At 41.7% G+C, this 14,148-nt stretch overlaps 1 protein-coding gene across 2 annotated transcripts in view; it reads left to right on the top strand.

Annotated features, from left to right (window-relative positions):
- SSH1 (slingshot protein phosphatase 1) overlaps positions 1-10,320 on the top strand; it is a 48,740-nt gene extending 38,420 nt beyond the window's left edge. For both annotated transcript variants that reach the window (XM_075276579.1, XM_075276580.1), the window contains 8 exons: positions 1,157-1,351; positions 1,839-1,932; positions 2,027-2,155; positions 4,375-4,421; positions 5,826-5,972; positions 6,325-6,525; positions 7,683-8,208; positions 8,850-10,320. In XM_075276579.1, coding sequence (XP_075132680.1) covers positions 1,157-1,351; positions 1,839-1,932; positions 2,027-2,155; positions 4,375-4,421; positions 5,826-5,972; positions 6,325-6,525; positions 7,683-8,208; positions 8,850-9,923 — 2,413 coding nt within the window. In that variant the 3' untranslated portion in view covers positions 9,924-10,320. The remainder of the gene's footprint in view (positions 1-1,156; positions 1,352-1,838; positions 1,933-2,026; positions 2,156-4,374; positions 4,422-5,825; positions 5,973-6,324; positions 6,526-7,682; positions 8,209-8,849) is intronic.
- Positions 10,321-14,148: the final 3,828 nt, after the last annotated feature.

The following is a 14,148-nucleotide window of genomic DNA, read 5'->3' on the forward strand; positions in this document are numbered from 1 at the left end:
CTGCAGTTCCATAGGAATGAATAGAAGCAGCTGACACACAGCCTTAACCCCCGGCGTGCCTGCTGCCTCCATTCATTCGAATGGAAGGCTAAACTAAATCTCTAGCAGCTACTTACCTCTAGAGATGGCTGCTCTGGTGCCCTCCTTCTTCTTGCCTTGCTGCCCCGCCTCCCAGGTTAGTGTTTAAAGCGCTAGGTAGGCGGGGCTTGTGGCTTAGAGTGTGGGCGGGTACAGGGCGGGGAGATGTGACGTCTCCCCTCCCAGTACCCGCCCACACTCTCCTAACCCGCCCATACTCTCCTAACCTGGCAGGGAGGGGGCAGCGAAGGAAGAAAAGCAGCGTGGAGCAGCAGCGAGGCGAAGAATGAAGGCACAGGACCAGCCATCTCTGGAGGTAAGTGGACACCAGGGGGTAGGATTGCTTTTAAAATCCGATCTCCGATTAATGAAAAAATCCCATTGACTTGCATTGGGATCGAGATCGGGTTCGAATGAAAAATGATCGGAAATCGGATTTTAAAATCTATCATGAAAAGTCAAGATCGGCTCAACCCTAATATTAACCAAAATGTATTGTTACAGCCACCGGTGAACTGGTCACATTACACATGACTCTGCCCTACACACCAGCACCAGTTGTGAGTGGGCCCTCTGTGTCCTAGCTGTATTCAGTATTCAGTATTCTGAGTGTCTGTTTTACCTTTTTTTTTGCTTTTCTATCTTCTGCGCTTGTGCGATGTGCTACACATTGTATGGAGCCTCCTTCTTCCAACTTATTATTCTGTACGTTTATTACACTAGGAGCAACCTGAGAAAAGGTGATTGGTGGGAGTAGTAGGTGTCCAAAATACTAAATGAAAATATTGTCATCCAGTTTAACCTCTTCAGTGCACTAAACAATAGGTGGAAACTCACCAGACATGGTCGAGGTTGTTATTACAGTGACGATTGCTTGTTGTAGATATAATGTTCGAAGCCAAAAAAGTTTGCCAGTAATAAGGGCTGATGTGATGAAAAAAAGCTGGAAAGTGTAATACCAATTAGAATGTATATGTGCCTCTTTAAAATGCAAATAATAGCTTACCATATGGTAGCATTAATATCTGATGTTTCCTCTTAGATATATGTATATCCTTATACGATTTGAATCTAACAGGTCAGCACTTCAGATCCTCCACAAGGCCTGTGAGGTTGCCAGACGTTACAATTACTTTCCTGGGGGACTTGCACTTGTTTGGGCCTCATACTACGAGAGCTGCATTAGCTCTGATCAAAGCTGCATCAATGAGTGGAACACCATGCAGGACCTGGAGTCCACTAGGCCAGATTCCCCTATCCTCTTCATGGAGAAGTGAGTGACACATTGTATGGTTTTATAGGAACATACCATGTTTCCCCGAAAATAAGTCATCCCCCGAAAGTAAGACATCCCTCAATAATAATAATCTTTCTGCGCAAAGATTGTATGAAGAAACACGTTGCAGCCGGCTGAACAATGTGCGCGATGTTCTGTGTGCACATTTATGCTGGCTGCTGACGCCGCTGCAATGTTTTTCTTCATACAGTCTTTGCGTAGCAAGCACATCTCAGCGTAGCACAGTGGTGGCAGCAGCACACCAAAATAAAATAAGACATCCCCTGAAAATAAGACATAGGATATCTTTAGGACCAAAATTTAATATAAGACTCAATCTTATTTTCGGAGAAACACGGTAGGTGTCATGTTTGTAGATTTTTTTATTTATTTTCAACATTGTAAAATCTAATGGGATTGATCTCACTAGTGGGAGAATCTAGAATCATTTGTAGTTGTTTTTTTGATTACTTTCCTGTTGCAGACCTAGTGAAGGTGAAAAGACTGAATGGGTCATCAAAGCAACGCTGAGGAGCATCATGATGAGCAAAGACTTGGAGAATGTGACATGCAAAGAGGTTAAATGAAGACTAAAATTATCCACATAATGTTTCACGGCCTTTTTGGGTGTTGTGTGTACTACTTTCTAAAGCTTATCTTTTGTTCGTTTAGATCCGGAATGAGCTGGAGAAGAAGTTAAGTTATAATTTGAAGGCGTTCAAGGAATATATAGACAATGAAATGTTATTAATTCTTGGCCAGATGGATAAAGCTTCTATTATTTTTGATTATCTTTACCTGGTATGTAGCAAACGTAGCATGGATTCATTTTATTTAGAATGATTAGGTTTCCCCCACGTGTATTTGTTTTCGGTAATTGCTCTTTTTCATAGATGTCTATTGTGCACAGAGAAGAGTTGGCAGCATCTGTGGATTAGAAAATTACTCTTTCATGTTAAAAGGATATTCTTATGTCATGCATTGTGGACATGCAAACACTGTAAAGGGGAAGCCCTGCTGGCTCAGCATTGTGGGCCCTTTATTTTTATGATTGGTGCGGATACTAGAGCTCTGACTTCACCTATCACAATTTGTTGGCATGACAAAGCAATATGCCATCACTTTATGAGATGGGAATAACCCTTTATGATGTGATGAGGGGTTACTAGTCTGCGTTAATTTGACAGTGCTTTTCCAATTTCTCCTATGCTCTTGAGTAGCAGGCTCATCTGATGGCATATACTAGAAGACGGATAGGCAACCTTTTTTATTCAGCGTGCCAATTTAATTTGAAAAATCAAACATGAGGTACTTGGAGTGCCGAGCAATAATTGTAAGGCTGACGACCCCTATACTAAAGTCATATAGCACAAACTGTAACATAGGGACGCTGTCATACTGTGCTGCCAGCCACATGCGTTTACCACTGTTTGCCTTGATGTACCTGCACTTTTCCACTAGAAGCAATGTAAGTACATGTGCAACCCAGAATTGGTGGTAAATGTGTATGACTAGTAGCAGAATGAGGTGACACACTATGTACCTGGATGTTGCTTCCAGTCCCTGGCCACCGGTACTTTCACTTTTCTGTAAACGTGGATTAATTTCAGCCACTTTTAATTACTGCCTGTGCGGTAACCGCAAAACCACCTCCAGGAATTTGAGTGTCACACTTACCCCAAAGTGACAGTGCTGGTGCCTGGGGACTAGATTTGGCTATAGCCGCACCTGGGTACATAGTGTGTCACCGCCTGAAAGAAACACTCTAAGGCTGAGGCCCCACGTTGTGGAAACTGAGCTTTTTTATGTTGTAGATGTTGCTGTGTGGGGTTTTTTTTCAGCCACAGACAAGAATGGCTACTAAAGGAATGGGAAATATAAAGGAAGTTCTTATACTTCTATTTTCTGATCAATCCACTCCTGGCTCTGGCTCAAAAAACTGCAACAAAATCTGCAACAACAAAAAAAAGCTGCGTTTCCACAGCGTGGGGCCTCAGCCTTAGGTCTCCTACACACAAATGGCACAGATGTGGTTTTCACTGACCTATATATTAAAAATGAATTGACAGGGCCACAAATGCAGACAGATATAGGACCTGCTCCATAATTTGCAGCTCTTCAATTTGGCCCGGACACACAGCCGCAAAAAGAACAGCTATGTGTACGGGTCCATTTAAATGTACAGATTCATACTTTTATCTTCAGCTGTGGATAAAAAGTATGGTCATGTGCAATACAATTTAGCAACTCCATGTATCTAATATTAATAGCCGTTAACCCTATCATGTCCCTAACATTAACCCATGTGCTTTACAGAAGTGTTAGATACATGAGACATATGGAGGTCATAATTAAGTATCTTCATCATTGAGGTCCTTTATTAGTACCTCCGTGTGTCTCACATATTAATAACCCTTATGTGAGGTACACAAGGGGTTAATGTGAGGGACATGATGGGGTTAATTTCTATTAATGTGAGGCACAAGGAGTTACTAAAACTGAATAACACCAAATGCCTGACATTAATAGGAATAGTAACCCCAGCTTGTACCTGTGTTTTGGTTTGTTTTTTTTTTGTTTTTTTTTTTAACTTTCACTTTGCTGTACAGAACTCTCCTCCTCCTGGGGGAGCCTTTGCAGGATGCAGATGGCAGGAGCTCATCACTGTAGCAGCATGGTCCAGGCAGGATCCTTGTTCTGTAAAAGATGAGCTCCACTACTGGGCATTCCTCACCCCCTCTTATTGGTGGGCAATGAGAGAAGGGGGAGCATCCTATACCTTAGCTCTAGCAGAGCACTGAAGGGACGCTCCGTCTTCATTTACTACATGCAGGTCCCGTGTTGACTGCCATGCCAGCAAATATGCCATGCGTGCCAGGTTACCAACCCCTGTACTAGAATATATCATAAAAGTCTGATTGTGGGAACACCTATTTCCATGAAAGTCATTTATGATTCACTTTTCCATTTTGGAAAACACCAAAATGAGAATGTTTTGTTCATTGTGCTTTGTCTTTCAGGGCTCTGAGTGGAATGCATCAAACTTGGAAGAGTTAAATAAAGCGGGGTCAGTATAACTTTATTCAGTTGTTTTGCTAGCTCTGTGCTTTACAGTCAAATGTTATACTGTAACAAGTCCTATTCTTTTATGGTGGATATCCGAGATATAGCTAGCAATTATTTACTCTTTGGGAGTCCTGTTCATTCCCCCATTCATATTTGAAAGCTTCAAATTTATATGTACTATAGATTTATGGAAAATTTAAATTAAGGCCTCACTTCATTTTCACCCACAACTTTAAACAACTTTGCAATATAATTATATTAACTATGGTTGAGCGATCGTGTTCGGAAAAGATCGGATTCCGATCGTCGATCGAGAAAATTTCACGATCGCCATCGGAATTCCGAACACGATCTTTTTATGTGGGATCGTGATCGGTGATTTTTCCCACAATGCATTGCTTAGCCTTCACACTGAGTATACGATGTATATTCAGTGTGAAGGCTCCGCTGCAGTTCCATAGGAATGAATAGAAGCAGCTGACACACAGCCTTAACCCCCGGCGTGCCTGCTGCCTCCATTCATTCGAATGGAAGGCTAAACTAAATCTCTAGCAGCTACTTACCTCTAGAGATGGCTGCTCTGGTGCCCTCCTTCTTCTTGCCTCGCTGCCCCGCCTCCCAGGTTAGTGTTTAAAGCGCTAGGTAGGCGGGGCTTGTGGCTTAGAGTGTGGGCGGGTACAGGGCGGGGAGATGTGACGTCTCCCCTCCCAGTACCCGCCCACACTCTCCTAACCCGCCCATACTCTCCTAACCTGGCAGGGAGGGGGCAGCGAAGGAAGAAAAGCAGCGTGGAGCAGCAGCGAGGCGAAGAATGAAGGCACAGGACCAGCCATCTCTGGAGGTAAGTGGACACCAGGGGGTAGGATTGCTTTTAAAATCCGATCTCCGATTAATGAAAAAATCCCATTGACTTGCATTGGGATCGAGATCGGGTTCGAATGAAAAATGATCGGAAATCGGATTTTAAAATCTATCATGAAAAGTCAAGATCGGCTCAACCCTAATATTAACCAAAATGTATTGTTACAGCCACCGGTGAACTGGTCACATTACACATGACTCTGCCCTACACACCAGCACCAGTTGTGAGTGGGCCCTCTGTGTCCTAGCTGTACTATGCACCATTTTGTTACCTAGATGCAGAGCAATGGTGCAGAAAGATATGCCCTCAGTTGTTGAGGGAAGAACTTATACTGGGCAGCAAAGGCTCACTGAGAAGGGAGATACTTGACATAGGCATTCGTCAGAATGGTACATTGTTGTAAGTTGTTTGGTTTGCCATTGTGTGTGAATGAAGTGAGCTTTTAGATCCTGGGATACCCTATTTAAGGTTTTGATGCAATTTATTTTAAACTGGACATTTTTAAACAACATTGTGTTTTTTATGTCTTGTTTGTCACTTTAGAGTTGGCTACATACTGAATGTAACCCGGGAAATAGACAACTTCTTTCCAGGCCTTTTTGCCTATCATAACATCAGGGTATACGATGAAGACTCGACTGACTTACTGTCACACTGGAATGATGCCTATAACTTTATTAACAAAGCAAAGTTAGTATCGGTTTACACTTGAACCTGCAAGTACACATTTGTGTCTGTCCAGTCATTTGTTTCTGTATACTTCTGATAAATGTACAGTAATACTTACCGACAAGAATACATGATAGTGATGGGAATAATGACATAGCTGGCTTCCAAAAGGAAGAATACATGGATTAGCCAGTTATATCTTGGAAAGTCTGTGAACCGATATCTTTCCATAACTTGGAGAGCGGCATCCAATTGATGCCCTGTCTCATTTTATTGTCATTTATATGCTAATCTATTCGGTTATGATTTCTTGTTGGTTGCACATTACATTAGCATCACATTATGACTTTCTGTTTTGTTTTTGTGGCAACAGAAAAAATCACTCCAAATGTCTGGTACACTGCAAAATGGGAGTCAGTCGCTCGGCTTCTACAGTAATTGCTTATGCAATGAAAGAGTATGGCTGGTCCATGGAGAAAGCATATAATTATGTGAAACAGAAACGCAATGTAGCCAGACCAAATGCAGGCTTCATGCGTCAACTCTTAGAGTACGAAGGGATCCTTGATGCCAGGTAACTTTAACTTCTCTCTTATGTAACAATCCTTAAATGACGTTTGTATAATGTATATTTGCATTGAATCTTTGGTTGTGAAATTATAGAAGACCTTTTAGGAGGTATACAAGCTTATACATGATGAAATTGCATTAGATTCTCTTTACCTAATATAATTCCTATAATTGACTTACTTGATGTACTTTTAATGCAAAACAACTGAAATTTGTCTTTACTTTGAATTGTAGTCCATAACTTGACATCTAGACTTGTCATATAGGCAAGTGTCTCTGGTGTATGCCATGGTTATGATTAAAGGTCTTAAGTCTTGCAGTCGGTACCAATTTGAGTGGAATTAACTCCAAATTAAAGTGACTAATTATTTTTAATTAAAATATAAAATGTAATAATATTGTATAATTAGATGCATAGTTTGATGCAAATTTACTTTCATAGGAATGTTATCACTGACTTAACAATGAATTACAGAATATTTGCTGCATCTGTCTGACCCTGTCAGCCATTATTTATTTTTTTTTTAAAGGTTTTATTTATAGTTTTCAATTAAAGGAAGATAATAAAAAGAATAACTGAAGCGATGCATGGAATAAAAAGAACAGGACTAGCAAAATATAACTGTCAGTTGGTGGTTTAGCCTGCCAACTCCACAGCCCTACTCAAAATGTCACATATGCCAGGTGCTATATGAAATTCCTACACATTCAAGTAGAAGCCTTAGCCTGGGCCCCCATGGGGAAAATCAGGCGTTTTACAGTCAGGGTAAAGTGGATGGGATTCTAGCGAATCCCATGCCCACTTTGCAGTAAAAACCACAGTGCGGACATGCCGCAATTTCTAAAACCGCACAGTTTTGGAAATTACAGCATGTCAATTATACCTATGGAAACGCCATAGGTATAAATTGTAACAGAAAGTCCGCAGAGGAAACTTTGCCGCCATGGCTTTTACTGCAGCGCTTTTTTGATGAGATATGTTTTGTGATGAGACTTGCCATACAATTCTCTCTGTGCTGTTGGGCGCAAAACCTAATCTTTCCAGCCCATTTTCTGCTGTACATTGTATTATGTCTTTGTACTGTGTATGTAAACTCTCTTGCTATGTACAGTGCCATGGAATTAATACTTTGTGTGCATGACACATTTTTATTTTTTTAGTAAACAACGACATAATAAATTATGGAAACAGCGTGTTGAACAAGCCGAATTTGAGTCCATGTTTCCATCTGCTTATCAGCCTCCTAACCTGGGATCTGACCTTCACTATGGAATAAATGAGGAAGATGTGGATGATCAAGTGTTGCCTGAAAGTAGATGTTTTGGGAATCTTCCAAAGCCTCATGGCTTAATGGAGCAGGCTGTACTGTTGGAGGTCCAGGACCTAGAAAGGGATGCCTTATTAGTAGACCCTCCTTTTCCAGAAACGTACTGCACAATAGAAAACAAAGAGAAAACTTGTAACAAGGCAGGAAGAGATTTAGATTTCCGAACGCGGGAAGTAAGAAAAAAGTTGGACTTTGAAAACGCTTTAAGTCCAAAGTATCTTGAAGATGAATTGCACTGTGCAGAAACTGACAGAAATAAGCTATCCTCACACAAGACATATTACAGAGAAGATCAACGCATGGGCAAGGAATTCTCAAATAATAGCAGCAGTAAGAGAAGCTGCCCAAAAGACAGTGAGGTAGGAGTTCCTCCAGTTATATAACACTAGAGATCTTCATGACTAGTTCTTATATGGTATAGTTCATGGATTAGACTTGTAAGGTGCTCTGACATTGTACTATACATTATAGAAGATGGTCCTACAATGTTATCAACCGTATATTGGGAGTTCAGCTTTGGTTCCTAAGAACTACTCGTGTGAACCAAATTTATAGTAACTACTTAGGATTAGAATGATGGCTTCAAAAATGGAGATCATTCTGTATCAATGTGCAAAAGAACCCATCTTTGCTTTTCTCATGATTCTAAGCATAGGAGGAGACCAGATGGCACATAACTATATAAAGTATCTGAGTACCAAGGCCTTTTATATATGGAAAGTATAAGTCTAGATTCTTTAGTAGTTGTTAGTACTGTCACAATCTGTATACATTAGAAGAGAAGAGACCTGAGGAATTTATCATGAATGTTCTTGAGGGACGCAGTGAGGTCCTCCATCTGCATGACCTCCTGTATTTTGGCAAACCATAATGAAAATGTGGGGGGAGTGGTTTGTCTTAGGTGGGAGGGGTTATATGCCGATACTTAATTTATATGATGAAACATTGCATTATATAGTCTATTACTGTGATTCTTAAATTAAGTTCTTTGGTTTTGTAGGAAGATGCCATATTTGGAATCCTTAGCAAGGTCAAACCACCATATCCGTCTTGTACAGACTGTATGTATTCAGAGAAGCAGGAAGAATGCCAGGATCTGGATACAGCTGACATACCTGAAGCCCCCACTGTATGCACTCAGCCAGCACTATTACAGCATATGACGTCAGCAGTTTTGGACAGGATGCATGGGCACAAATTGGTTAAATCGGCACCAATGCAAACCAATTTGCCCAATTTTGCTACAACCACTTCAAAAGCTATTGATGAAAGTTACAGGGATTCAGTAGACTCTGTCTCAAAAAAAGATCTCAAACAAGCTAAAGATCTGAAATATTTATTTTTCAGCAGAGACTTGGAAAAACCTGTCACGCATAGCTACTTGATGCAACACCAAGAATCTATTATTCAGCTTCAGAAAGCTGGTCTGGTCAGAAAGCATACCAAAGAACTGGAGCGTCTTAGGAGTGAAGGCTCTCCGGTACTTAAAGAGAGTCCTTTAGAAAAGACTGACGACTCTAAACTCGAAGATGACCAGCATATCTCTGATCAGTCTGTTGAAGACCAAACGCATAGCATAGAAAAAGTAAATTTGGTTGACATGTCGGATAGTATGTTTCAGAAGACATCCACTCCATCCTACTGCAAAATAGACTCGATAAGTAGCTATACAAAAGACTTCCTAAAGACCATCTGCTACACTCCAACATCCTCTTCAATGAGTTCTAACCTCACTCGCAGTTCAAGCAGTGACAGCATCCACAGTGTTAGAGGCAAACCGGGCCTTGTCAAACAGAGGACTCAGGAAATCGAAACTCGCATGCGTCTAGCTGGTCTTACTCTTTCTTCACCTCTTAAGAGATCCCACTCGCTAGCCAAACTGGGAAGTCTCAATTTTTCCACTGATGACTTATCATGTGACCCTGACCCCTTCCATAGCTCTGAGTGCAAGAGCCCAAGGCTAAGAGACAATCTTGTCTGCACTGACACTCCCTCATCATCTTCAACAATGGAAACTGCATCTGGGCTCATGGAGTCTAATAATTCATCAACGACTGAGACAGATACAAGATGACCTTTTATCAAATGTTACTTTTATTGTATGTCTAATGTAACGAGCTGATTTGTTTGAGACCAATATTATCTTGCTTTTTTTTTTCCACACATTTGCAAATTTACCTGACTAATAGTGCCCATAATATTATTGCATTCTTTACTAATGTGTTTTTTTTTTGTTGTTGTTTTCTTAATTTTGTATCCTGGATTTATTTCTATTTTATTGTTACTGCCATTGAGGTTCTGTTTTTGTATTTAAGTTACTTTTGGACTGGGTCCCACAACATTGTTACAATTTGTAGACAAAGAATGACTAATCTATGTATAAAGGTGCTGCACTTCACATTTACTGAATGCTACCTCCATATTATTTAGGAAGGCTTTATCGAGACACACCAATATACTGTGCTATACAATTAAAGGAATATGTTGCCAGCTATATCCCGGCTTTTTATTTACTTAATTCATTGCACGTTACCCGTATTTTGGGGTGTTACAGTAAAACCTGTAACAGGTTTTCGGTCAGACTATATATTATGTATACTGGCCATCTTTTTTCAGTGTAATTCAGTTTTTACTGTATTTAATCTACATATTATGTAGACCCTATGGGTATGATTTATCAAGGCCAGAACTTTCCATGCCAGTGTTCATGATCCATGTACCACTGAGGGTTTGTGTTGAATATATGATGTGCACGTCTCATAAATTAGGTGCATTGTCCAGTGTTTGTGCACCTAAACAGAAATCTGACCTCTCCGTGCTGACAGATTTCCGACATCATTTATACAGGAAAACTGTTGTAAATCATGATACATCTGAGGCTGATGCTACTTCCTTATCAAGCTCCCCTTTCAGGAAAGTAGGGTGCAAAATTTAAAAAGTTGACATTTTTGCACAGAAATTATGACTTTTAACTCAGCTCCTACTTCTGTTGCATGTTGGTATTGTAATTTAGGCAAGAGTAGTTATGAACATCACCCTGTCTAAAAATGTGAAGAGACCCTTATCACTTTTACACCAATTTAGGTTAGAGAACACGTTATTTATAACATATCTGTACGGCAGCCTATATGGTTCTGGAATCTGAATTGTGTATCCAAAGACCGAAAGACCCACAGATACTGCAAAGACACATTCATAAATCCTACTAATATTATAAATGTGAAAGTTTGTGTGTTTGGATGTTTGTGAGTTTGGATGTTTGTTCCTCAATCACGCTAAAACGCCTGGACGGATTTGCGTGCAATTTTCCACAAACATAGTTTTCCCTCAGGATTGAGTCACAGGCTACTTTTGGTGCCACTAAACAACATGGCTTCCTAGCAGGAGACTCACAAAAGCAGGACTCCTAGCCCCAGCTATAGACTCACACACACTGCCTGGCATTTCCTGCCTCAACCTGCCTGCACACTCCTTACTGTCTCCTCAGGAGTTGCCCTCACTCTACTCACTCACATTTACATATAGCTTTCCACTATACATACACAATACAACACATCACATTGTAATTACATGTATCTCCTATCACTGCTATATACAGTACCTGATACATATATACTCCTGTACACAGGCTGTATATACTATATATTACATGTATTACCTATCACTGCTATATACAGTGCCTGATACATATATACTCCTGTACACAGGCTGTATATACTATATAATTACATGTGTCTCCTATCACTGCTATATACAGTACCTGATACATATATACTCCTGTACACAGGCTGTATATACTATATATTACATGTATCTCCTATCACTGCTATATACAGTGCCTGATACATATATACTCCTGTACACAGGCTGTATATACTATATATTACATGTATTACCTATCACTGCTATATACAGTGCCTGATACATATATACTCCTGTACACAGGCTGTATATACTATATATTACATGTATCTCCTATCACTGCTATATACAGTACCTGATACATATATACTCCTGTACACAGGCTGTATATACTATATAATTACATGTATCTCCTATCACTGCTATATACAGTACCTGATACATATATACCCCTGTACACAGGCTGTATATACTATATAATTACATGTATCTCCTATCACTGCTATATACAGTGCCTGATACATATATACTCCTGTACACAGGCTGTATATACTATATATTACATGTATTACCTATCACTGCTATATACAGTACCTGATACATATATACCTCTGTACACAGGCTGTATATACTATATATTACTAGAGATGAGCGAACACTAAAATGTTCGAGGTTCGAAATTCGATTCGAACAGCCGCTCAATGTTCGTGTGTTCGAACGGGTTTCGAACCCCATTATAGTCTATGGGGAACAGATACTCGTTAAGGGGGAAACCCAAATCCGTGTCTGGAGGGTCACCAAGTCCACTATGACACCCCAGGAAATGATGCCAACACCTCTGGAATGACACTGGGACAGCAGGGGAAGCATGTCTGGGGGCATCTAACACACCAAAGACCCTCTATTACCCCAACATCACAGCCTAACAACTACACACTTTACACACTCAATACCACCTCTCTGACAGTAGGAAAACACCTTGAAACATGTGTATTTGGCACTTGCAGTGAGGAGAGCTTGTCACCAGCAGTGAATTTGGCCCTTGTAGTAAGTTGAGGTTGGCACCAACATTTGTTTTGAAAATCAGGGTGGATTGAGCCTCTAACCAGCAGAGTTTGGGCAAATTCATGGTGGAGGGAGCCTCTAAAAACCCCAGTTTGGACCAATTCATGGTGGAGGGAGCCTCTAACCAGCCCAGTTTGGGCAAATTCATGGTGGAGGGAGCCTCTAAAAAACCCAGTTTGGACCAATTCATGGTGGAGGGAGCCTCTAACCAGCCCAGTTTGGGCAAATTCATGGTGGAGGGAGCCTCTAACCAGCCCAGTTTGGACCAATTAATGGTGGAGGGAGCCTCTAACCAGCCCAGTTTGGACCAATTAATGGTGGAGGGAGCCTCTAACCACCCCAGTTTGGACCAATTCATGGTGGAGGGAGCCTCTAAACAGCCCAGTTTGGGCAAATTCATGGTGGAGGGAGCCTCTAAAAAACCCAGTTTGGACCAATTCATGGTGGAGGGAGCCTCTAACCAGCCCAGTTTGGACCAATTAATGGTGGAGGGAGCCTCTAAACAGCCAAGTTTGGACCAATTCATGGTGGAGGGAGCCTCTAAAAACCCCAGTTTGGACCAATTCATGGTGGAGGGAGCCTCTAACCAGCCCAGTTTGGACCAATTAATGGTGGAGGGAGCCTCTAACCAGCCCAGTTTGGACCAATTAATGGTGGAGGGAGCCTCTAACCACCCCAGTTTGGACCAATTCATGGTGGAGGGAGCCTCTAAACAGCCAAGTTTGGACCAATTCATGGTGAAGGGAGCCTCTAAAAACCCGTTTGGACCAATTCATGGTGGAGGGAGCCTCTAACCAGCCCAGTTTGGGCAAATTCATGGTGGAGGGAGCCTCTAAACAGCCCAGTTTGGGCAAATTCATGGTGGAGGGAGCCTCTAACCAGCCCAGTTTGGACCAATTAATGGTGGAGGGAGCCTCTAACCAGCCCAGTTTGGACCAATTAATGGTGGAGGGAGCCTCTAACCACCCCAGTTTGGACCAATTCATGGTGGAGGGAGCCTCTAAACAGCCAAGTTTGGACCAATTCATGGTGGAGGGAGCCTCTAAAAACCCCAGTTTGGACCAATTCATGGTGGAGGGAGCCTCTAACCAGCCCAGTTTGGACCAATTAATGGTGGAGGGAGCCTCTAACCAGCCCAGTTTGGACCAATTAATGGTGGAGGGAGCCTCTAACCACCCCAGTTTGGACCAATTCATGGTGGAGGGAGCCTCTAAACAGCCAAGTTTGGACCAATTCATGGTGAAGGGAGCCTCTAAAAACCCGTTTGGACCAATTCATGGTGGAGGGAGCCTCTAACCAGCCCAGTTTGGGCAAATTCATGGTGGAGGGAGCCTCTAAACAGCCCAGTTTGGGCAAATTCATGGTGGAGGGAGCCTCTAACCAGCCCAGTTTGGACCAATTAATGGTGGAGGGAGCCTCTAACCAGCCCAGTTTGGACCAATTAATGGTGGAGGGAGCCTCTAACCACCCCAGTTTGGACCAATTCATGGTGGAGGGAGCCTCTAAACAGCCAAGTTTGGACCAATTCATGGTGGAGGGAGCCTCTAAAAACCCCAGTTTGGACCAATTCATGGTGGAGGGAGCCTCTAACC

The sequence above is a fragment of the Leptodactylus fuscus genome, chromosome 1, assembly GCF_031893055.1.
Source record: "Leptodactylus fuscus isolate aLepFus1 chromosome 1, aLepFus1.hap2, whole genome shotgun sequence".
NCBI classification, from domain to species: Eukaryota; Metazoa; Chordata; class Amphibia; order Anura; family Leptodactylidae; genus Leptodactylus; species Leptodactylus fuscus.